Genomic DNA, 22,318 nt, shown 5'->3' with positions numbered 1-22,318 from the left:
TTAATCCCAGGATTAGCGGGGAGTGTGCTGAAATGAGCACAGGCCTTTCTTCCCGTTCCCCATACAATGCAGCCATTTTTACCACCCCATACAGTGTAGCCATTTTTACCATTTTAATTGTCTCTCTTCCTTGTCCCTCACCCAGTTCTCACAATATACCATGCTGTCATGAACTAAAAAATTCCCTGTAGCACCTGGATAACACCCTGTGCATCCTGATCCCATAGCTGGAATATGATCCTTCTGGTCCTTTCCAACCGGAATTATCCCATGATCCTATGAACTCTTTGTGGTTTTCTTCATTATACAAATAGTCTGTATTCTATTAGGCTATTTTATTAATCAGTCTTTGTACCAAGTAGCTTTGATTTTTTGCATTGTCATAACTTCACCCCTCCAGTACAAGATTCTTTTAGATAAAAAAGGCAACCGAGCATACATCCCATAAAACAGTAAAATATAGCCATGGTTGTTATTATACCAAATAAGGCTGTTGCAAATTCTACATAAAACAGGAATTGGTGCCAGGTGCTCTTCATAGTGCCATGGCTGGCCTTCCAAGAATCTGGAAATGCTAATTTCAAGGCTAAGGAAACTTGGTTTCTTTTCCTTCTCTGTAAGCAAGATGATATTTGGAGTCCTGACTCTAAATCCTGCAAGCTGTGGCTGGGTGCTGACAGACAGGATGCCAATTATGTGACCAGAGGCTTGCTCTGCCCAGGGTGACGCTCACTGGTTTCCAGTGCTGCCCCAGTGCTGAGAGTCCTCCACACTGTGGCAGGGATCAAAACGTTCCTTTCAGTTCTGAACAGCAGAAGAGACCAAAGCCACCTTTCCTGCTCCTCCTCCCCAAACTGCTGAGAACACAGGTTAACAGCATGCAACTTCCTTAATATAATCCAACGACAGTGGAAAAAATATGCTGAAAGACACTGAATCATTCTTGAGCACAGCCTATCTTTTCAATGGTATTTTTGCCTTCTAACAGAGAGTCACCCCAAAGATACTCCACCTTTTGTCAGAGGTCAGTGAGGCACTGGTTAAGAAGCCCTGCACAGTAGTGAAAGGCTTGCTTCTGTAATCTTCCCCTCAACATTTACTTGTGTGTAAACTCCACCATGCAGTTGGAATATTCCTTTCAAACTGTTTTTGTTTCTCAAATCAAAATCAATTTGCACCAGAACATGTAATGACCTTTCTGTTATTCGAAAGATATTTTCAGTGAAACACTACTTCAGTACTACTTTTTCATCCAAAACACATCTTAGCTACTAGAAATGTATTTTCTTTCCTTTTTTTTTCCTTTTTTTTTTGTTCTTTTGTCCTCAACCCTCCTGTGCCCAGAAACAGTCTCTTGAGGATCCCTATTTCAAGGATAGGAAAACTTCTGCTACATAAATCATGTGATTCCCAGCAATGTACACCTTGGAAATTTTCTGCTCCAAACGTTATCTTAGGAGACATGAGCAGCCCAGAAGAGGCATTTTGCATGAAGGTATATTGTCACCTCTCGTTATATGCTTTTCATCACCCTACAGGATTTGTGCCTATAGAACCGTTTCTACAGATCTACTCATTCACATCACTCCTGTCCCTCTCTCTGAACCTTTTCTTTTCATAGAATCACAGAACAGTTTGAGTTGGAAAGGATCCTTAAGAGTCCAACTCGCCTGCAAAGAACAGGGACACCTACAGTGAGATCAGGTTGCTCAGAGCCCCATCAGCCTGACCTTATGTATCTCCAGGGATGGGGCATTGGCCACCTCTCTGGGCAACCTTTTCCAGTGCCTCACCACCCTTATTATTAAAAAAACGTCAAGAACAACAAAGAAAACCAAAGAAACAAACAAAAAAACCCACACCTCCTTCCTTATGTCCAATCTAAATCTGCCATCTTTAAGTTTGAAACCATTTCCCCTTCTCCTATCTCAACAGATCCTACTAAAGAAACTGACCACTCTTTCTTATAGATCCCACTTTAGATACTGGAAGGCCACTATTAGGTCTCCATGGAGCCTTCTTTTCTCCAGGCTGAACAGTTCCAGCTCTTTTAACCTGTTCTTGCTGGGGTGGCGTTCCATCCCTTGGATGATTTTTTTCCCTCCTATTTCTTGCAGAGTTTTCTGTTCCTTGCTTTTAGTCAGATTTCTCAAAGCTGTGTTTGACCTCTGTTCCCAAAGGTCATTTCTGTTTATTCTTGCCAGCTGTAGGCCTTGCCCTTTGTAGGAAATGAGATCTGGTGGTATCGGGGAACTGCTAGGCCAGTCCTATTGCAGAAGAAATCCAGGAAGAGTAGTGAGCAACCGACTGGGGTAAATCACAAACTCACAATGGCAAAAGCGTGGAGAAATCAGGTAAGGTTCCTGTGGGTTAAGTACAGAAGCACTGGATAGCAGGAGCATGCAAGGAGGCTCAGTGCACTCAACTTGCACTCAACTGCAAAAAGCTGATGGAGAAAACAAAACTCAACTAGTGAGAGCATCACAAGTAACAAGAAATCATTCAGTAAGTACGGCAGCGGGGAGAGGAAGTCAAAAGAAAGTGAATTAGTCATCAGAGACAAAGCTATTGACTGATGCTGGGAAGGCTCAGAGTGCCTAATGCCTTCTGTGCACCAGGCTTTGCTAAGAGAGTTCGCTTGTGATTAGGTGATTGCCATTACACACAGCAGTGACAAAGGAAAAGGAAAGAAGAAAGTACAAAAGCATTCAAGCAAGTTAGAAGTGTTCAAATCAACACGCTGGCCTGGCTACGGGTGAGGGTGCTGAAAGGAGTGGCTCTGACAAGGCTGGAAACATTAATGTCCATCCCTGGGAGCTTGGGAAGGGCAAGTGAGGAATGTGCTGATGGAAAAGCATGAGTGGGGCCTATCTGTGGAAGGATGCTCTAAAAACACAGAGAGCAGGCAGCCATTTTCTTCCCAGCACAAACAGGCAAATCCATTGCAAACAGCCAAGATGGTCAAGCTGATCAAATTGCCTTTGGCAGCAGCAAAACGGACCTTGTGGTGGGAGAATGGAGTGACCTCAGTTAGGTTCTTGTTCATAAATGAAAAAGTTCAGTTTATGTCAGGTAGAGGGCACAGAACTCTAGATGCCAGCAGTTACTTGGTCGCTTCCTGGCAATTGAATATATTACAGGTGCATTTCCAAAGAGGTCTGTTTCATTAGCAGCCTCCACAGGCAGCACTAACTGGGGAGTGACCAGGATGAAATGGGAATTAATCTATATTAACATGACTGGAAGTGACAGGAGGCAGCGCTGTGGCCATGGGGGCCAGCAGGCTGAGATCTACAGCTACATGAGGGCAACAGGGGGCCATGAGGCAGCAGGGATGTGAGAGGGTGCGATAACACTGTGAGGAGATGGGTGTGAGCTTCCTGGGAAGGAGCTGCTCAGTAGGGTATGGAGCAACCAGATAGGAGGGTGAAATGTGTGAGGAGCAGGGTGAGGGGCTGCCCGATGGGGGAGGCCACAAGGACTGGCGTCCTGCCGAGCAGTGCTGAGGGAAGCCATGCAGACAGGATCCAGAGCCACTGGTAGAGCACAGGCCTCATGGTGCCCTTTGTAAGAAGGAAGCTGAGGGGAACGAGATCCGAGGAGTTAATGATGCTCCATAACTCGCTTGCAGAGAGCAGATCGGATAAATATGGTTGTCCACCACCAATCCGCCCTTCCATTTACATTCAGTGAAGATGCCAATCCTCTACTAATGCACTCACATATTTTCTGCTCGCTAACCATGTTCCTGTGTACGAGCACCTATCGATCTGCTATCTCTGCTTCTCTTCTTCCATAGAAACAACTGCATAGCTCAATAATGCACACACCGAGGCACTTACGTGCCCAAGTGGGTTTAGCCAAACACAAAAGTAACCTTCACCAATCCGAAATGCCTATGTTACAATTTACGGGAGGCGTCCACACGATCAGTTTAAGCTCGCACCGATGCGAAGAGACGCAGTCCCTCCCTTCGCCCCGCTTCTACTCCCCGAAGTGCCCCCTCGCCCCGCAGCCCCGACCCCCCTCAGCCGCTCCTCCTCCTGCAGCGCAGCCAACCGCAGCCGCACTGCATTAGTAAAGGCACACCGCGTAAATAATTGATCCGCGCAGCACCGCGGGCCCGCCGCTCCCAGTCCTCTCCTTTCAGCGGGGCGGTGCGGCGGGTCTCTGCGGGGAGCCGGGCCAGCGGCGCGGCGGGAGCAGGTGCGGCTGCCCGGCGCGGCGGGGGCGGAGCGGAGGGCCGGGCCGGCAGGTGGGGGCTGCCGGGAGGCGGAGGGCCGGACGGCCGGGCTCGGCGCGGGGCTGCTGGGCGAGTAGCCGAGGGAAGGAGAGAGGCGGGCGGCGGCGCTCCCGCAGCCCGGGCCGCGAAAGAGGCCGGCGGGGCCGCCCGCTGCTGCTGCGGAGCCAGATGTGCGGGACGGGAGGCGGCCAGGGGCCCGCGGGGGGGTGCTGGGGGCTGCCGCCGCCTCTGCTGCCGCGGCCGGGGGGGGCCCTTTAGCTGAAAGCCGGGCAGCCGCATCGGGAGCTGCTGTTTTCTTCCCCTCCTTCCTTCGCCTTTCTTCTCCTCCCTCCTCCTCCTCCTCACCAAAACCGGGAGAGGAGGCGTGTTCGCAGAGCCTTGCTGCACCGGTTTTGCTTGGTTCGCTGTTGCCGGGTTTGGTTCGCAGGGTGATTGGGCTGCGGGATTTTTTGTGTGCTTTCTTCTTTTTTTTTTTTTATTTCCCCCCCTTTTTTTCTTTCCCCTTTCCCTCTCCCGTGGCCCTTCGCATGCTCGGCTCTGGCTGGATCCTTTTCTTTATTTTCGGCGGTGCCGCTCGGAGGGGGAAGGGAGCGCGGGGATGAGTGCAGCCTGACGCACGGGCACGGCGAGGGGGGCCCGCCGCCAGCCGCAGCCCTCCGCGCCCGCAGGGCGAGGGGCTCGCCGCCGCCGCCCCCTCCCCTCGCCCCGTTCCGCCGCAAGGTGTGCGTGCGCGGACGGCAGAAGAGGAAGGAGGAGGAAAAGCTGCCCTCCGCCTCGCCGGCAGCCGCCGGGCGCCAGGGCTGCCGCCGTGCCCCCCCCTATGTAAGGCCCCCCGGGCGGCCGCATGGCGATAGAGCGGCGCCGTGAGGCGGGCGGCGGGGGCCGGCCGCTGCCCGAGGAGAACGGCTCCGTGCCGGGCGCCGCCGCTCCCCCGCCGGGGTCGCCCCCCGCCGGGGCCGCCGAGATCCAGGCGGTGCCGCCGCCCGCCGCCGCCTGCAGCCCTCTGCTACTCGACTACGACGGCTCGGTGCTGCCCTTCCTCGGGGGACTGGGCGGCGGGTACCAGCGCACCCTGGTGCTGCTCACCTGGGTGCCGGCCCTCTTCATCGGCTTCAGCAAGTTCTCGGACTCCTTCCTGCTGGACCAGCCGGACTTCTGGTGTCGGCAGGCCGACGGGCAGGGCAACTGGAGCGTGGCCCCCGGCCACGGCAACCGCAGCGGCAACGGCAGCATCTTTCCCCCGACTGCTCTGCCCACCCCCGTTGCGGGGAACGCCAGCGAGTGCGATTGCCACGAGTGGCACTACCGCATCCGGGCCGGCCTCGTCCAGAACGTCGTCAGCAAGGTGAGCGAAGGGCTGTTGGGTCCCCGGGTTCACACTCGCCTGGAACCAGTCCCCCCTTTCTCATTTTCTTGTCCCCGTTGCTGCATGGGTTTGTTGTCGTCTCATGTCTTGAGATGGCATTCTCGGCACTGTTCATGAGCAGACATGTCTGGCTGTCCCAGGATGCGGGACTGTCCCAGACAGGTGCGCATGGGAGGGCTGGGACAGGGCTCAGGCAATGTGGCCCTCAGTTCTGTGTGCCATCAGAACTGAGAGCTGGGCTGGTGTGTGGGGAAACTGATGATACAGGGTAATGGACAAAGTTCTGCTGAATTCCACTTGTTCTGCAGCCACTCCCTCAATAAGGTTTTCAACTGAGTAGTAAAAGAGGAAATGTCTCGTGCAAGTTGTGTACCTCTTCCGAGGTAGAAAGCTCTGTTTTCTGCTCCCTGATGCAATGGCTAAAGTGGAAAATTTCTGATAAAGGAGGCTGAATTTGCAAATAGAGGCTTCATCTCTTCACCTTCTCAGGTTTTGCTTGTGCTTTGGCTGCGTGAAGGCTCTGCCGTGGGCCTGGTGGTGTTAACAGAGCTCCTGAAAGCGCTGTGTTATCTGTAGCTCTTGGAAGTGCAGAATTAAACTGTTACACCAGGAAAGTGGTTCCCCTTTGGCTCAAAACCCTGAACTCAGCAAAATTGCTTCCTGCCTAGGAGCGTGTTAGGGATTAGCTGCGCTTATCTGGTTGGGAGAAAGCAATGCAGCAGTGGCTGGGTGGTCGGTGTGCTCGCGCTTTGCTCTGCCAGCAGGCACCGGTATTAATCATCAGAAATCGTCACAGTTTCTCTTCATGTCCCTCGAAAGCGTGTGCAACACTGGGAAAACAAGCACAGCAAATCCTTCACAAACTTGAATCCAGAATGGATTTAAACAAGCCTGCTGCACGCCTTCCACGAGAAGGAGCGCAGGCACATGGTGGACTTGGTTGGCTTGTGGCGTAAGAGAGCATAATGAAATCTGACATTTAAGAGAAGCAGATTTCCTTCTGTTTATAACTGGAGATGGAACGTTTCATATGTTTTTGGGCTTCACACCGATCCTGGAGTGTGAAGAAGCGATCTTGAAATATTTCCTTCTAGTGCGAACTGTAGCAAATCTTTTTTTTTCCCTCAGAATGTTGGAGATCTTGTGAAGGTCATCATCACGTTGGCCTCAGAAGGTCGAGGGAGAGTTAGTTTGCTATCTTGCACGCTTTCATAATAATAATAATAAAGTGTTCTTTGGAAGAACTTGCGGCAAAGGGCAGATCAATTTTAATGGATAAATAAACAGCTGTGGTCCCTGCTGTCTTGTTTTCTACTAGGAAGAATAATAATCATCTTTTGAGACTCTGGGTTTTTTTTTTCAGTGTGGAGTTCTTGTTGTGTGTTTGCTTCCAAAAACTTGGCAGCTTTTTCTCTTCCATTTCTAATCCCTTATAATTATAATTAGGTTGTTTTTATGGGGTCAGGATTCCTCCCTAGCTCGTGTTTTTGTTCTCTTTGGGGCTTTCTGGGTGGGTGTGCTGTCTTGTTTTCATCACAGTAAAGAAAGAGGGAAAACCCAAACAGAACGTCAGCGTATGGCTGAATGGTCTGCCTCCCATAAACTGCCAGGCACTCCTGTGGTGCAGGAGCATTCCTCATCGCTGCTGGCTCTCCCTGTGTGCATCCCACTGGCCTTGGTGCAAAGGGGCTTTGCTGAGGGACTGAGGTGTTCCCATCCCAAGGTATTGAGATCTCCCTTAACTCCTCTCAACAATACTTTTGTATCTGTAAAGGATTAGGCGATGTTCTCATCTTTCTAAGTAGAGTTTTATTAAATCTTAGTCGAATGTACAGTCATCTGTGTAATAGCCAGGGGTTATATGGAAATATTGTAAACAGAGCCAAAGGTATATCAATAAAAAGTGCACTTTTGTTTGGCCACTAAGCCACTTTGTTGTTGAGGTAATGCACTGGATCAGTCTGCCCGAGGAGTTGCTGAAGTCACTGTCCCTGGAGGTGTTCAAGAACCATGTGGATATGGCACTGAGGGATCTGAGTTGCTGTGCATAATGGTGATGGGTTGATGGTAGGTGATCTTAGTGGTCATTTCCAACCTTGATGATTCTATAACTTTAAGTTCCACCATCTCCACATCCTTTCCTCTCATGGAACCTCTATCCAGTTGTTGTGTCTCTGCCCCTGTTCTCTCTGATGACCCATCCTCCACCAGGCGCAGGGCTCATGGAGTTGTGATCCAGCCCTACTTGTTGTCTGGCTTCTCCCTGTTCTGACCCAGGAGGCTGCTGGGGCTGGAGGTGGCCTCGTGCTCCTTAAAGGCCAGCACTGCCTCACCTAGTGCTGCCATCACCCTGCCCTCCTCCAATGAGTCACTGGGAGCGCTGCTTTTTATAGTGCTGCCAGTCATTAGAACTGGGAGCGGTAATAAAGGACGTGCTGCTCGTTATTTAATGCTGTTGAGATGCATATAGCGAAGGGGTCAGGTGCATAATTTAACCACAGGAATTCCAGTGGCCATATTAAATCATGGATCTGAGCTCATGTCCTGCCTTGGTGCATAAATCTTGGTCTTGAGCTATTTCGTGTGTAAATATCCCTAGGAGAATATCTCTCTAGGAGTATTCACTTGTGAGGCTTCTTAACGTTAAATGCTTCTTGGAAGCATTTTCATCTGTTCTTTGTCACGTCATCACCACTGTCACATCACCACAAGCAGAGCGGTGCCCGTATCACTTGTGATATATGTATCCTGAACTGTCCTTCAGGCCAAGAGCTGGCAAGTGAATCATGTTTAGCGGGCTGTGTCTCACTGCTGTCCGAAGGGTGGATGCTGAGAAATATTTCCTTCTTTTTTTTTTTTGAAGAGGAGAAACCTGAGTCTCACTTTGGCTGTTTGCAGAGTGGCCATTCCGATAAATTATTAACATTGATGTAACAAGCAACGTCATTACAGTTAAATGTATGTAGCTGTGCAGTGTGTTAGGTGTGTTCACCTAACAGGGACTTTTCCAGTCTTCTTGTCACTCTCTTCAGTGGCTGCATCTTCTATCAGTCTGCAAAGCCAGCTGTACTCCTGGGGTGAAGTTTTCATGGCAGTGTGTAGTTATGGGGCTGATGGCTGTTGCTTTTCCCTTTCTTACCAGGATGACCAGTCTGCTGTGTTGAGTGTTGTTATGTGGTGGTGTGGTGTAGTTCTGAATGCTAATCTGTATAATGAACACCAAGAGCTGGCAATGGGCAATGACTGAGGCTTGATTAAATTGCAGTGGATGGCAGCATCACTCCATGCACACTTGTGGCGTTCCAGATCAGCAGCGTAGGGCAAAGTGGTTAGTTGGAGGCTGCTTTTTAATCATCTAGAACAATTATGTAATGGTATTTTGTGTCTGGTCACATGGGAATTCTTGTTGTGGCTGCTTTTCTGTTCCAGATGCTTTGTTTTGCTGCAGTGCTGTTCCTCTTGGCTCTTTGCTTCCCACTTGATTTGGGTTGAATCATCTTCTTTCACAAGGAACGTGCCATGATTTTACCTACTTGCTGCTGGTTTGATCCTTCTCATTCCAGTTTGATTGGGCCTCAAGCAGATTGTCTTCCCTAAAAGAAGGGAGCGTAATTCAGGGGATCCCCTGTGTGGCCCAGCTATGAGCATGGGGCAGCGCTGTCTTGGCGGGGACTTGGGTTAGTTCAGGCAGTGATATGATGCTCTTTGCCTCTGCGAGGGCATGTCTGTGCCCTGCCAGGTTTTATTCCCTTCTCTTTCTTGCAGTTATGGCATTTTTCTGGTCTGGTCTTCTGTTGTTTTGTGTCGCTTTATCTGGCAGTGTTTTTCCTCTTGTATTTTATTTTAAATAATCGTTTTCTTTTTCCCTCTTAAGTTTTTTTGCTGAGTTAATGAGGTGAAATGGCTCTGCGTGGTGACTCATGCCCTGGGCTGTGGTGATGTCTCACAGGTAACTGCAAGTAACCTGAATGGGATAACAGTGATACATTTGGCACTGCTCATGGGTTGGTAGTTCTTGGAATAGGAAACAGGTGTGCATTTCAAGTGCACTTTTAGAACTGTTATTAATTCAAAGGGATCTCTGGCAAGGTTCTTCCCAAAGGAGGAGTGACCAAGCTCTGGCACAGTGCCTGTGGAGTCTCATCCTTGAACATACTCGAAAGCTGTCTGGACATGGTCCTGGGCTCCTGGCTGAGTAGCTTCTCTTTATTCCCAAATCTATTAAATCCTCAAGTCATGGTATCCCACACAGTAGGTGGGCCAGAAGCGATAAGATCAAAACTAGTGCCCTGCCTTTGCTCTTGCTGGCCTTATATGGATTGAAGGGGGCAAAGGGACACACAGCATGGTAATGAGGCTTTTCCATTATCAGGGTGCTAATGAATACCATCCTAAAACAAGGCATGAATGTGTGTGTGTTCTGGCTGAGCAGAGTGTGACATGTGGCTGTTCCGGTTGCAGTACCTGTGTTTCCCAGTGTTGGAGCTGTGCAGAGCTGGCTGTGTCTGCCTGCAAACAATGTGTTATCATATGCTGATGTATGCGATAACCAACTGTGATCTCACTAGATGACAAATATGTGCCTAGTGAGCTTACATGGTTTTATTTACTTTTGAGAGGGTGTTATGTGCACACCAAAGTACTTCTAAGCAATTGGTGTAGGAAACAACAACTACTTTAGGATCTGTAATGCCACCAGGACTCATATAGGCTTTGTTTGCTTTTTGGTGCGGGTTTTCTGTGCTAGAGGGAATGTGTACAGAGTTAATGTTTATTATCAGCTTGAAGATAGTGTCTTGGATACTGGAATCTGTTTTCAACCTACTGTGAATTTTTGCTTCTACAAACAGCGCAAACTATAACCATTTGGGAAGGTATCTCCATGTTACAACATCTTCACATCATTCTCAGCTTTCACAGACTGATTTTGGACCTTTCCTATTCCTCATTTTCTGTGAGTGTGCAAAACCACTGTGGGTTTTTGTTGTTGTTTGTTTGGGATTTGGGTTTGAAAAGGTTGGAGTTTTGTTTGGTTTTGTTTCTACTCCCTGGTAGATCCTGTATCTCAGTCATTGAGTCTACACATACCAGCTCTGCACCTGTTGCGGCAGGAGTTGTGAGCTTCAGTGTGTATTTCCCAACTGTTCAGGCGGTTTCATTTCTAATGTGCTTTAGCAGTTGTCTTTCTGCTTACTCTGGCCGCAAGTGTGTGATTGTAAAAGATACCCTCTCTGTTTTCTTAAAGAAATTGTCAAGGAGGATGAACTGGTGTTGAGGAAAAGCATTTATTCTGGAGCTAGTTGTGCTGTTTGTCATGGTAACACTGAGATGAGGTTTACAAGCCAGCTAGTTGTGAAGGTGTCCACTTTCAATGAAGTAACATCTGGAATAGCATGAGATTTGTGGTTTTCCTTAAAAACTGTTGGCTTAAACTAAAGCTTTCCAGATAAATTCTAGAGAGCTGCTAAATTTGGAAGGTGCCAAAGGAGATTTCAACTTTCCTGTTGCTCTGGTTCTGTTTTCCCCATTAGCCCTCTAGTTTCCACCCATGTTCCCCTCTGCACTACCTGGTGTACCCTACTCCTTCCTACCCTTGTGCTCCTGCAGCGTAGCTGGCTGCCTCACGGTTATCCATTAGCAACTATAGATTAAAAGAAGAAAAGTTCTTTTTTTAAATTTCTCATCTTCTCCTTGGGAGGAAAGTTCAGTACATGGTATAGAGGGTTTTTTTTAGGCTTTCTATTCTGTATTTAATTTGCAGCTGAGAGAAAAGCCCTGGATATGGGCTGTCCCACTGCAACGCCAAGAACAAAACACTGGATAAATACTTTCTGATACTTGTTCTTGGTGCATGTATTTAGGAACACAAGGAGCAGGGTCAGGAGAATAAGGAATGCTGCTTGTATGCTGGATTCACCTTCTCCAGCAGCATGTAGCTTGGCAGCATGGTGTCCCCCTCTACTCTGCCCTGGTCCCCCTCTACTCTGCCCTGGTGAGGCCTCATCTGGAATACTGCGTCCAGTTCTGGGCTCCCCAGTACAAAAAAGACAGGGATCTCTTGGAAAGAGTCCAGCGGAGGGCCACAAAGATGGTGAAGGGCCTGGAGCATCTCCCCTACGAGGAGAGACTTAGGGAACTGGGTCTGTTTAGCCTTGAGAAAAGAAGGCTGAGAGGAGACTTGATCCAGGTTTATAAATACCTGAAGTGTGGGAGCCATAGTGGCAAGGCTGGTCTGTTTTCAGTAGTGCGTGGGGACAGGACTAGGGGAAATGGGCTGAAACTTCAGCGTAGGAAGTTCCGCATGAATGTGTGCAAGAACTTCTTTACAGTGAGGGTGACAGAGCACTGGAACAGGCTGCCCAGGGAGGTGGTGGAGTCTCCTTCTCTGGAGATATTCAAGACCCACCTGGACGCCTACCTGTGTGACGTGGTGTAGGGAGCCTGCTTTGGCAGGGGGGTTGGATTCGATGATCTCTAGAGGTCCCTTCCAACCCCTACAATTCTGTGATTCTGTAGTCTATGGCTGCTCTTGTGCACTGTTTCAGAGTACCAGGTAGGTGGTTCAGTTTCCTGAACCAGGTGGTTCATCCCCAGTGGGATGGGTCTAGAGGAATTCATTTTGGCTCAAGTGCTGTCTTTGCATTCCTGTGCAGTACCCTGGTGCTGCCCAGTCTCCTATTGGCCTGTGGGCCGAAGTCTGTGAGGATGTCTGTGGTGTCACAGTGTCCAATCTACAAATATCATTGAGGATAGGTCTTTCTTACCTGAGTTACAGTGGTGAGAGGGCAGGGTCATGGCAGCGATAACTGCATGTCAAAATTAAGGTGTCTGTTCTTTTTATGTGCAGCAATGTTGAGGAAGTGTTTCTCCTGAGGAATGGCTTTCCTTTTCTTATCTCCTTTCCTTGTTCCCGTTCAGGAGTTTTGTTCCATGCTTGACATTAAGCAGTGCTTAAGAAGGCTTGTGTGGTTTGTTACCAATATGTATTGTCCTGAAAAATACTGGCCTTGAAAGCGTTAACTTGGTTTTGATAATCAAATGATAGTGAATGTTAATATTTAACTAAAACGTTGTGGGTTCTTTACGTATGACTTCTATTTACAGTGAGACCTGTTCAAGATACCAACATGACAACTTGTTTGGTTTTTTATTTATCTGGATGGTGAAGCCAGCCCCACCAGAATGTGGCTTTCCGGAATAAGTGTGGTTAGCTGAAAACTGAGGTGTGCCATTAGGGCACTGTAGAAAAGATCTTTGCATGTCTCAGTCAGTTCTAGTGAGAGGCGTCATTGCTCCAGTCTTTTCATGCATCTGGAGGGTGGCAAACATCTGTGGGTATTAAAGTAAAGCATAGGTTTGAAGTCAGTCAGATCTGTGACAGTGGTTTCCCTGTGATGTCACAACGTACGTAGAAAAGATGCAGCACAGAGATGTAGAAGGGAGGTGAAAGTATCCTACATGTGAATGTAGTGTCCATGAAAGCTGCAAGACTTAAGAAGTCTTAATATCTCCCAGTGCTTTGATGTTAGATGATACTGTGGAGTTGGCAAAAGGGGAAGCAAATTATAACAGCTGGAAAACAAGTTAGTTAACTAATCTTAATAGGGTGAAGTCTGGAGAAGATGAGAATGTCTCAGGATGAAGGGAACTGCTAGTGAAAATGAAAGAAGTGATAGAGAAGTGGGTGGTATGTGGATGCTACTAAAACTGATTTAACCATGTTGAGTATTCACAAGACTGTCATATGATTAACAAATCATATTTTAATTGTTGGTGTATTAGTGATGATTATTTACCTAGCAAACTTCCTTCTTCCCTGTCCCAGTGGGGAAAATAAACAGATCTGAGATGGGACCAAGGCTGGAAACAGAAGAACTAATTGCTCCTGTTTAAAATGTGAAACTGTAGATAGGAAGAAAGCTGCCTAGTTTGTGGTGTTTCAGACTGCATCTTGTCCCTGTTGGACTCTGCTGATGTTGTGGTTTTTGGATAGCTTGGAGGCTCATCTTCACCTGTTGCATGAACTAAGGAGTAATTTGGTGCAGAGCAATAGAATTTATAATAGAAACCTTTTCTGTGTTAACATAGTGACTGGGTGACAAAGTTAGTTTCTATGGTCTTGTGTATTTGAAGTTTGTGACTTGTTTTTTTTTTGATCACACTGCTGCTGGAGCCATGTCACCACTGTGGGGAGAAGACCATCCCGGGTGAGCCATGATAAAAAGGCATTGAATACAATGCTGTGCTTACAGATGTGAGTGGGGAAGCTCAGCTGGCAGGCATAGAGTTGGGGCACAGAGTTACGCTGGGGGAGCACAGCCATCAGCATCGTGTCACAGGGACTAGTGGGGCCAACCTGTTTAGCCTGAGGTATTATATAGGGCAGTGGCTGAGAGTGTCTTAATGTACCCTGTGCCTTATGTTTGCCTCTTTGTGATAGAGCTGAAGTTTACAAAGCAGGTGGGAGCACTGTTTTAGGTATCAGTGTTTGCATAGAGATGTATGGTAGCGTGGCACCCAGCCCTCGTGCCTTATTTGTAAGGCTGAAATACCAGACTTTAAAAAAAATAAAAAATAAAAAAAAATAAAAAAAAATTAGTGTGGAAATATCACAGTGAAATCGTGCCTATCCCAAGGATGTATTTCAGCAACTCCGGCTTTGTTAAACTTCAGAAACTGTTAGGTAAGCTTTTGAGATCCACAGTTGTGTACTGCTTTGAAGGAATGTTTTCATAGGTACATGAAACTGCTTTCATGCAACACTGTGTGGTCTAATTATATCTTTCTGGGAAGCCTGCTGAACACATGTCCTCAGGCTCATGCATCCACTCCTCTTTCTCTCTCCTTTCCTGTCCCCCCAAACCCTTGGCTTTGTGGCAACTGTCAAAAGTATCTACACCCAAACACTTGATACTACTTGATACAATGCTAACAACAATATATTTCTTGCTGCCTGAGTAGAAGTTCTTGCAAACTTGGGCAGTTATGAACCCATCGGAATACCAGCGGGTGCTTTCTTAGTAGTGATTTTAGTAGAAGCATTTCTGTTTAACAAAAGCATCCATTCAGGACGAAGTTGAAAGAAGTTAAATATATGTGGTGTTTGGAAGTCTGGTGTCATGCAGAAAGGAAACAGCTTGAAAGTCAGGTGTTCCGGGTTCAGGCATTCCAGCATAGGAGGTGCATATTTCTTTGAGTAGCTCTTGAAAGAAAACATACAAAAAAAAAGCTTTCAGTAGCACTTTGCTGGCTTTCTTCTTGCTGTTCTTACTTTTTTGTTGTTGCCTTGACTCTCATTTTCCAAGTAAGTAGGTTGTACCTGGTAAGAAAATAGGGCTTTTGCAGGGATTTCCTCCCATCAATGGGAAAGACATGTTTTGGAAGACTGTTGCTGAATGTAGCTGGCCAAAGAAATTTGAATTTATTTTTGTCCCTTATTTTGAAGCCTTTCAGGATTATTTGGTTTATATTTAAAACTGCAAGTGACTGTTTTGGAATGTGACATTATACTTACTTACAGGTGGCTGTATTGGTGATCAAAAATGCCAGGTGTTCCTGAAAACAATTTACTGATGCTTCAAGTATATTTGAGACTGGGGAGTGTTTTGCCCAGCTGTGTGCTCAACGGAGTGGCATTGCTGCCCCGAGCCTTGAAGATTAAAAAGATTAAATGCTCTTTTGTTGCCACTGCTGGCAGGAAGGTGAGGCTGGAAATATGATGGGGCTTCCCCTGTTGTATTTTTTTTTGTCTTGATTTGTTGTTGTTCTGATGGGCTTTTTGTTCAAGGATGTCTGTCAGTAAAACCACCCCAACTCTGTGCTGCAGACAGGGTGGTATATGTCTCTGGGTGGCTTTTCCTGCAGCCTCTTCAGTGTTACAGCTGCAGGGTTACTTTCTGTAGAGCTGAGCATTGTGGTGTTTTCAGGATCTTGTACCTTTTCTCAAACTTTAACATTAAAACACAGACACGTTGTTACTTCTGGCTCGAGGCTGAGACAGCAAAGAGAGGAGCTTTGTCCTGTAGTAGCCTGTAGGGACTTCTTGTCACTGTCCTCTACAGCGGCTGTCACTGTGAGCAATTGAGTTACTGGGAGAAGGCATTAGTGATATGCGTAGTACAGTAGAAGGACTGACTGTCCTACTTCTTTGGTTGTGTTGGGGTTTATATCTGTTTGGTTTTTTTTTGGAGGGGGGGTATATTTGCTGTTTTTTTTCTGGTTGTACTTTGGCCTGCTGACTTGGAGCTTTTCCTCCAACAATAAGGGCCTGCAGATGGTTTTGATTTTTGTTATGCATAGGATATGAAAATCATCACTTTAATTCTTTTTTTTTTTTTTTTTTTTTTTTTTTTTTTATTTAGCTTGTTATATTTGGCGTGGGTTTGTTTGTTTGTTTTTTAACTAATTTTGTGGTTCATGTTTTTGGGGAAAAATACTGACAGAATGCAGAGGCATCGTAAACTCTCACTACACAAGGTGCTTGCATAGGAATGGAGATGGGTTCTAGAATGACATAGGGAAAACCACCAAGCTCTGGTAATAAAGTGATGAATCAGGAATGGGTGTTGGTGGCATGTAATTGATTCTTGTTTCCTAACTACTGTGCAACATAGCAGTGTGGGGCTTCTCCCTAAGAGGGGTCTTTGGGCCGCCCCAGCTGGCTGTGGCATGCATAACATTTAGAGGCTGAGGATCCCAGGGTAGCACCTCTTCTACAGGGACTAATGAAACAGACAAGGAATGGATTTTACATTTGCGTTTCACATAAAACTATTGCCTTAATTTCACTACAAATCTTGGCTTGCTGTATGAATCCTTTTCAGACTTCCATCTTATGTAAGGAAGATATGGGATGGTTACATTCAAGGTACACTAATGTTTGCTGAGCGTATTCTGAAGCATGTTTCTAACAGTCCTCCGGCTTGACTTCTGGCTTTTGAAGCACAGTTACACTCAGCATGGGTGGTGACTCACTGAGATCAGTTAAACATGAAGATGCTGAAGGTGTGACTCCTTAGGCTTTGACAAAAAGCGCTGTCAGCGTGTAAAAAACACTTGCAAATGTATTACATATCTGCTCAGGTGAAATTCTCTACATTGCTCTACTGTTACAGAAATGGCTTTTTTTCCCCATTTATTTATTTATTTTAGGACCCCTTGCCATGCTTTATGTAGCTCTGGGTTTGATTTTTATTATTTATTTATATATATATTTTAAAGCATAGCCTGTTGCTTCAGCACAATCTCTCTATCAGATCCTTTGCACTATGAGGCTGGATGGAAGATGGAGAAAACCCAGGGTTCACTGTGAGTTTACTAGCGTCCTTCCTTCAGGCTGCAGGCTGGTAACTACCAAATGGGAGGGAGACCATGGGCTTCTGCCAGAGCAGCTGCAGGATTTACTGGTCTTCCTGCTTGAAACAAGTTAGTCTCTCTTTTGTCAGAGGTGATAGGAGATTAGTGTCTAGTCTCTGGCCAAAACGGTCTTCTGGTCTTCTGGTGCATGTTTACTTGGAGTGCCATCTGAGCTGCCTCTCCCAGTGTGCAATGATGTGGGAACTTGCAATTTCTTAGTGAAACAGATCTGAGTATCCTATTTACCGGACAAAACCACTGGTGCTTGTAGTAGGCCGTACTGCATAGGCAGGCTTTCAGGGTTGCATGTGCTTGTGCCCCGTTGTGCTGCTCTCATGGATGTGGAAATGTTCTCAGTTGAGCCATACTGGGCTGCAGAGAAAGCCTTCAGAAGGCAGCAAGTGGCCAAATGCAGGATTGGCACGGAAATAGATGTTTTTGCTTTCACGGTGGCTGAGAAGTTGGGCAAGAGCCTTGAGAGCAAACAGACACATGGTTCCCAGATAGCTTATCAGAAAGTGCACTCGGCATTGCTGAAGGACTTGCTGAGAGTTTAACCTTTCTTCTGGTTTTAAGTTTCTGCTCTATGTGCTAAAGTGGACAATTTAGTGTCTGACATGTTGTCCCAGCATGGAATTTCACAACAGCCCTTTGTGAGGCTTGGTCTCCTCTAGCCATGAACCTTCACTTCCACCTGGCCTGGCATGGTACGTTCCCTGTCTGGGCTCTTGTGATGGCTAGCCATTGTGGCTGGCAGTGGTAGGCCCTGTAGGTAAATGGACCTCGTGTTCTTTTCATGGTGTTACTGCTCATCTGACAGTAATAAAATAAAAATGAGCAACTTATGAATATTAGAAGTACTTGTGTATAAATTTGGCTATTTTTAATGCCTTTAATTTATAATCTATGCTCAAGAGGTTTCTCACTCTTAAGACCTTCTGGATTGTGGAAATAAGCCCAGAGGCTTCTGGAAGTTTGTCTGGAACTCAGAGGTACCTCCTAAACGTGGTTTTGTTTGCAGCTTGCCTGCTCAGGTATCTTTGTTGCAAACTAAAAGCTGATTCTATAGTTGTGCAGATATGAAGTGGAGGAAATGTAATTCCTACTAAAATACTTAGAAAACGTCAAGAGCTGAGAAGAGCAGTTCTCACTGCCTTGCTGAGCTGCTTCCTGTAGATAGCCAATAGCTATTTGGTGGGGGGAAAAATAACCATACTACTTGCTTCTGGTTCCTTTATGTGCCTTCAATATGCAGCTTGCAGAATGGTGTAGAGAATCAGACAAGCCAGTACAGTGGCAAACTCAAAAATACATTTAATGAAAACGAACTCCTGAGCCCAAGTGTTTGCAGAAAGCTGGCGTGTTTCTTTCAGCCACAAAACGCTACGGTTCTTGGTGAGATGGTACGTTCTGGGGAGGATAATCTTCTGTGATGTTGAATGAACCAAATGGATGAGTCAGAGCTGTATGTCATGAAAATGCCTAACTCTGCACTGCACCTAATTGAGCTCTTTTGAGGGAAGGCGCTTCTTTTGAAGTTGCATCAGACTTTTGAGAATAAATTCATCTTTTTTATTTTGCATGATTGACCGCTAAATTTCAGTTAATATTTTTGCGACTGCCACTACAATTACATTATACACAAGCAGCTGTTTATTCTGTAGTTTTAATTCTGGTGTATCTGATCCTTCAAAGTTGGCTGTACTTATTTTTTATTAAATGTGTATGGCTCCTGTTACCATCAATATTTGAACACTTTACAAACCACGAGCAAACATGCCTTCCTACATTTATTCAAGGACAGAATAGAGCTATCTGCACTTTACATACAAGAGAGACTAAGTTGCCTGTCTGAGAGCAATGAGGATGTTGGGCTAAAGCCAGGAATGCAGCCTGACTCTCCTGAGGCTTAGTTTGAGCCTAAGAGGGAGAACATCTTGAAGGTTAGGGAAGCCTTGCTAGAGACCTTCATTATTCCCATCGAGTGCCCTAATAATGGGCTTCACGGAATGGTCCATTTTCTCTTCTTTTGGATGAAAAGGGTGGCTTTGGTATTAGAGATAGCTCTGGCATGAAAGTTTGTTTTGTGAGCTGTGATGGAGGCTAAGGCTCTCTGGCTCAAAACAAGGAGCTGATTTGACAGGACATATAATTAATCCCTGTCACCTTCCATATCTAAGCATGCTTTTCTGAAAACAGAAACATCTTAACGTTTTGCCTATGGGAGCCTAAAGCCAGAAGCCACTGGGATCTTGTGGCAAAGAAGTTGCTTTTCATGCTGTATCCCAGTGATACCATATAAGTCAATAGCAGAACATTGTCCTAGGTTGTCTAGCAGTAAGTGTTTGGGGACATTATGGTAATGCACCCTATTTGCATCAGTAGTGTCAGTTGTGCCCCACAGTGTCTAAACAAAAGTGGCCTGAGGAGGTAGAGATTTCAGTGTTGGGTGCTCCCCTTTTGTAAATATGGGCCTGATCAAACTCACTCAGATTAATCTTTATGTGAATTTCATGGGATTTGGGGCTCGATTTGAGAAGGAAAGCTCTCCCCTGTTGTTTCACCATAAGTTTCCATGCACTCATGCTAGGAATGAAGCTTAAAAAACAGTCTATTTCAATGTTAGTATGTTTAAAAGCATATGAGAAGTTCATATCTTATTTTTGTTTATCTGTCTTCTAGTGGGATCTTGTTTGTGATTCTGCCTGGAAAGTCCACATTGCAAAATTCTCCCTACTTGTAGGATTAATCTTCGGCCATTTGATAACAGGATGTATAGCTGACTGGTAAGTGCAATATCTTTTAATGCAGTATATCAATTAATTAAATGTCAATATTAAATATTGCTTAGATTTTTATCTACTTCATATTCATAAAGAACCTTTGCTTAATGATTTTCAGGTTTGGAAAAGAATGTGATGAACAGTTTAAAACTGTGTGTTAATTGCTTGAACTGAGTAATGTGCTCCAAGGTAAATAACAAGAAAATAAGCTATTTGATAGTTGACTTAGTTATTTCCTGCTGGCACAGTTTATTACAGCTGTAGAGCTAGTGCAGAAGTATGTATTTGCTAATCATGTAAGTGAAGCCTTTGCTTTAGGGTTTTCTTTTTTCTTTTACTGAACTAGGAGATAAGAAGCTGAAAGCAGCATTGATTTGATTGTATACAAGAGAGTTGTGTAATGTCAACCCCGTGTTTACACAGTGACTTTTAAGAGTGGTAGAAGCCTGTTTGTTGCAAACCTTTCAATTGTTCTATTTTTAAAGCTGTTGTTAAGCAAACGTTCTGAATTAGTGTTAAAGAATCTCAGCCTTAGGTGCTGTTGATATTGGGGTATTAGATTTGAGCACACAAAGTGCAGTTCCTTAAATTACAGTACTGAAAATATAATGAGGTTCCCCAGTTGTTCAGAGTTCAGTTTTTATGTAAAAAGAGGGTCTGGTAGCGCAGGAGAAGGGGAAGAAAATTGAAGGCCTGATTCAAGTGATTTAAAAGGAAACTTGCTGAATCTGAAACAATAGCTGTGATGCCGCCCCAGTCATTTCAGTGGCTTCCAGCACAATTGCAGTGTCAGAGCTTTAGTTGGCCCCGGGTTAACTCTTTCACTGTTTGCTAAGCCAGGAAAGGAGGGAGTTGCTTATTAAGGAAATTCTAAAAAGCCTCAGTGATGGCTCATCAGTCAGCGGGTAGAGAAAAGGCTCCCTGCAGCTGTGCAGCAATGCATCTCAAACTTGTATAGCAAAACTATGTCTTTCTTCTTGAACAATCATTAAATGTTTTTAGACAAATGAGGAATTCTGACTTCTCAGTGAAGCAGGGGATGGGCATGGTGAAATACAGTTGAATTTGATTAAAATGCTGCAGTAAAACAGGGCAGTAACAACATGTAGAAAGTATAGTGGGGAAATGAATCAGGGTTCTCACTTGGTTTTCCAAAATAGGAATCTGTATGAAAGAAGCAGACTTATTGCCAAGCTAGGGAAATGCTGCTGTAATTGACAAATAAGTCACAAATAAGCCAACAACTTGTTGCTTTAAGCACTGGCTTCAAGGGAAAAATCTGCAGTAAGCAGATTTAATAGCTCTCTGAGAAAGGAGTATCCTGTTCTTCCATCCGTTTCCTTCCTCAGTGTGTAGTTTGCTCTACCACATGTTCTTTTTCTGTGTTTTCCCTACAGTGAGATTAAGAGAGTTTAAGGACAGTTTGACAGATGTAATGCGATGGAGAAAAGGGTAGTTTGTTAAATAGGGGGGAAAAGAGTTCACCCCTTATCCTTTCGCAGGCATTGCATTGTTCTGGCTGCTGCCACCAAAGCTGATCCTGGTGCTGGTCCTCTTGCCCCCATCATTGTCATATAATGTAATTGATGCAGCAAGGTAGTTCTGCACTGGGGTAGTCCTTTTTCATCTGGTAGTGGCATTTGCTGCTGTTGAAAGAGCACCTAAACAGGATTTGCTTTGTTATTCAATCACTGTTTGAATTTCCTCTAAGACGGGGGGTTGTGTGGAAAGACAAATACAAAGCGGATTGTACTTGTGAAGAGTTATTTTAATTTTTAAAAAGTCAATCCACAGCAAGAGCAGGCAAGATAGGGCCAGATCAACATATGGAAGTGCTATAGTCTTTCACAATTCTCATTTCACTTGTATATCACTGTCCAGTTCAGGTCATCAGAAGAGGCTTTGGGTGTTTGGTTTAGATTGGTTGATTTGTTGCTGTTTGGTTGTGGAGTGTGTATTTTGTTATGGGGGGTTTTGGTGTTTTTTGTTTGTTTTAATTTGTTTTAAGCCCATAAGATCCAAGGCTTTGCTCTTCCTTTTTGAAAGGTTTTTAAAGCTGTACATGGCCATAGCATGGCATGCATTATGACAGTTTGCTATGCGGACTGGAGTGGTCTGTGTTCAACATACAGTAGATATGCTACCTGCCCTGGTACTCTTTGGCACCTTTGTACCAATTCAGATCCCAAAACTGAGAGAGAATGCCTGCAAGGACTGACACAGGAAGAATAATGAGATTGGCTGAAGAACCAGTCTTCTCAAGGGTGGCGCGATACATGTGTAAGAGCGTGGGAAGGGCAGGTCCTGTCCTCAAAACATTTGCCTTTGCCCTGTGCCTCTGATGACACTGGAAGTGTCTGTTTGATTCATCTGCATATCACTCTGCGTAGGTTGCAGGTTGATCAGAAGCCTGTGGTTGCTTTTATTCCTGGTTATTTACCTGTGTAGGCAGAATTTAACATCTGATATAGATAATAATACATGGTGTAGGCTGAGGCTGTTGTGGCATGGAAATTTCTCTGAAGTAGTGTGGATGGCAGCAGATAGCATCCCGGGTCTGTTTTTACAAGG

The 22,318-nt window shown here is 45.6% G+C and overlaps 1 protein-coding gene across 3 annotated transcripts in view; it reads left to right on the top strand.

The window, feature by feature from the left end:
- Positions 1 to 4,115: 4,115 nt before the first annotated feature.
- SLC22A23 (solute carrier family 22 member 23) overlaps positions 4,116 to 22,318 on the top strand; it is a 94,760-nt gene continuing 76,557 nt past the window's right edge. The window contains exons 1-2 of one of the 3 annotated variants that reach the window (XM_072328385.1): positions 4,116 to 5,588; positions 19,647 to 19,750. In XM_072328385.1, the coding sequence (XP_072184486.1) occupies positions 5,088 to 5,588; positions 19,647 to 19,750 (605 nt within the window). In that variant the 5' untranslated portion in view covers positions 4,116 to 5,087. The remainder of the gene's footprint in view (positions 5,589 to 19,646; positions 19,751 to 22,318) is intronic. The other 2 variants (XM_072328383.1, XM_072328384.1) reach the window with 2 other exon arrangements.

This window comes from Excalfactoria chinensis, chromosome 2 (genome assembly GCF_039878825.1).
Source record: "Excalfactoria chinensis isolate bCotChi1 chromosome 2, bCotChi1.hap2, whole genome shotgun sequence".
NCBI classification, from domain to species: domain Eukaryota; kingdom Metazoa; phylum Chordata; class Aves; order Galliformes; family Phasianidae; genus Excalfactoria; species Excalfactoria chinensis.
Note: the sequence above shows the minus strand (reverse complement) of the source record. Positions and strands in the feature narration are given on the sequence as shown.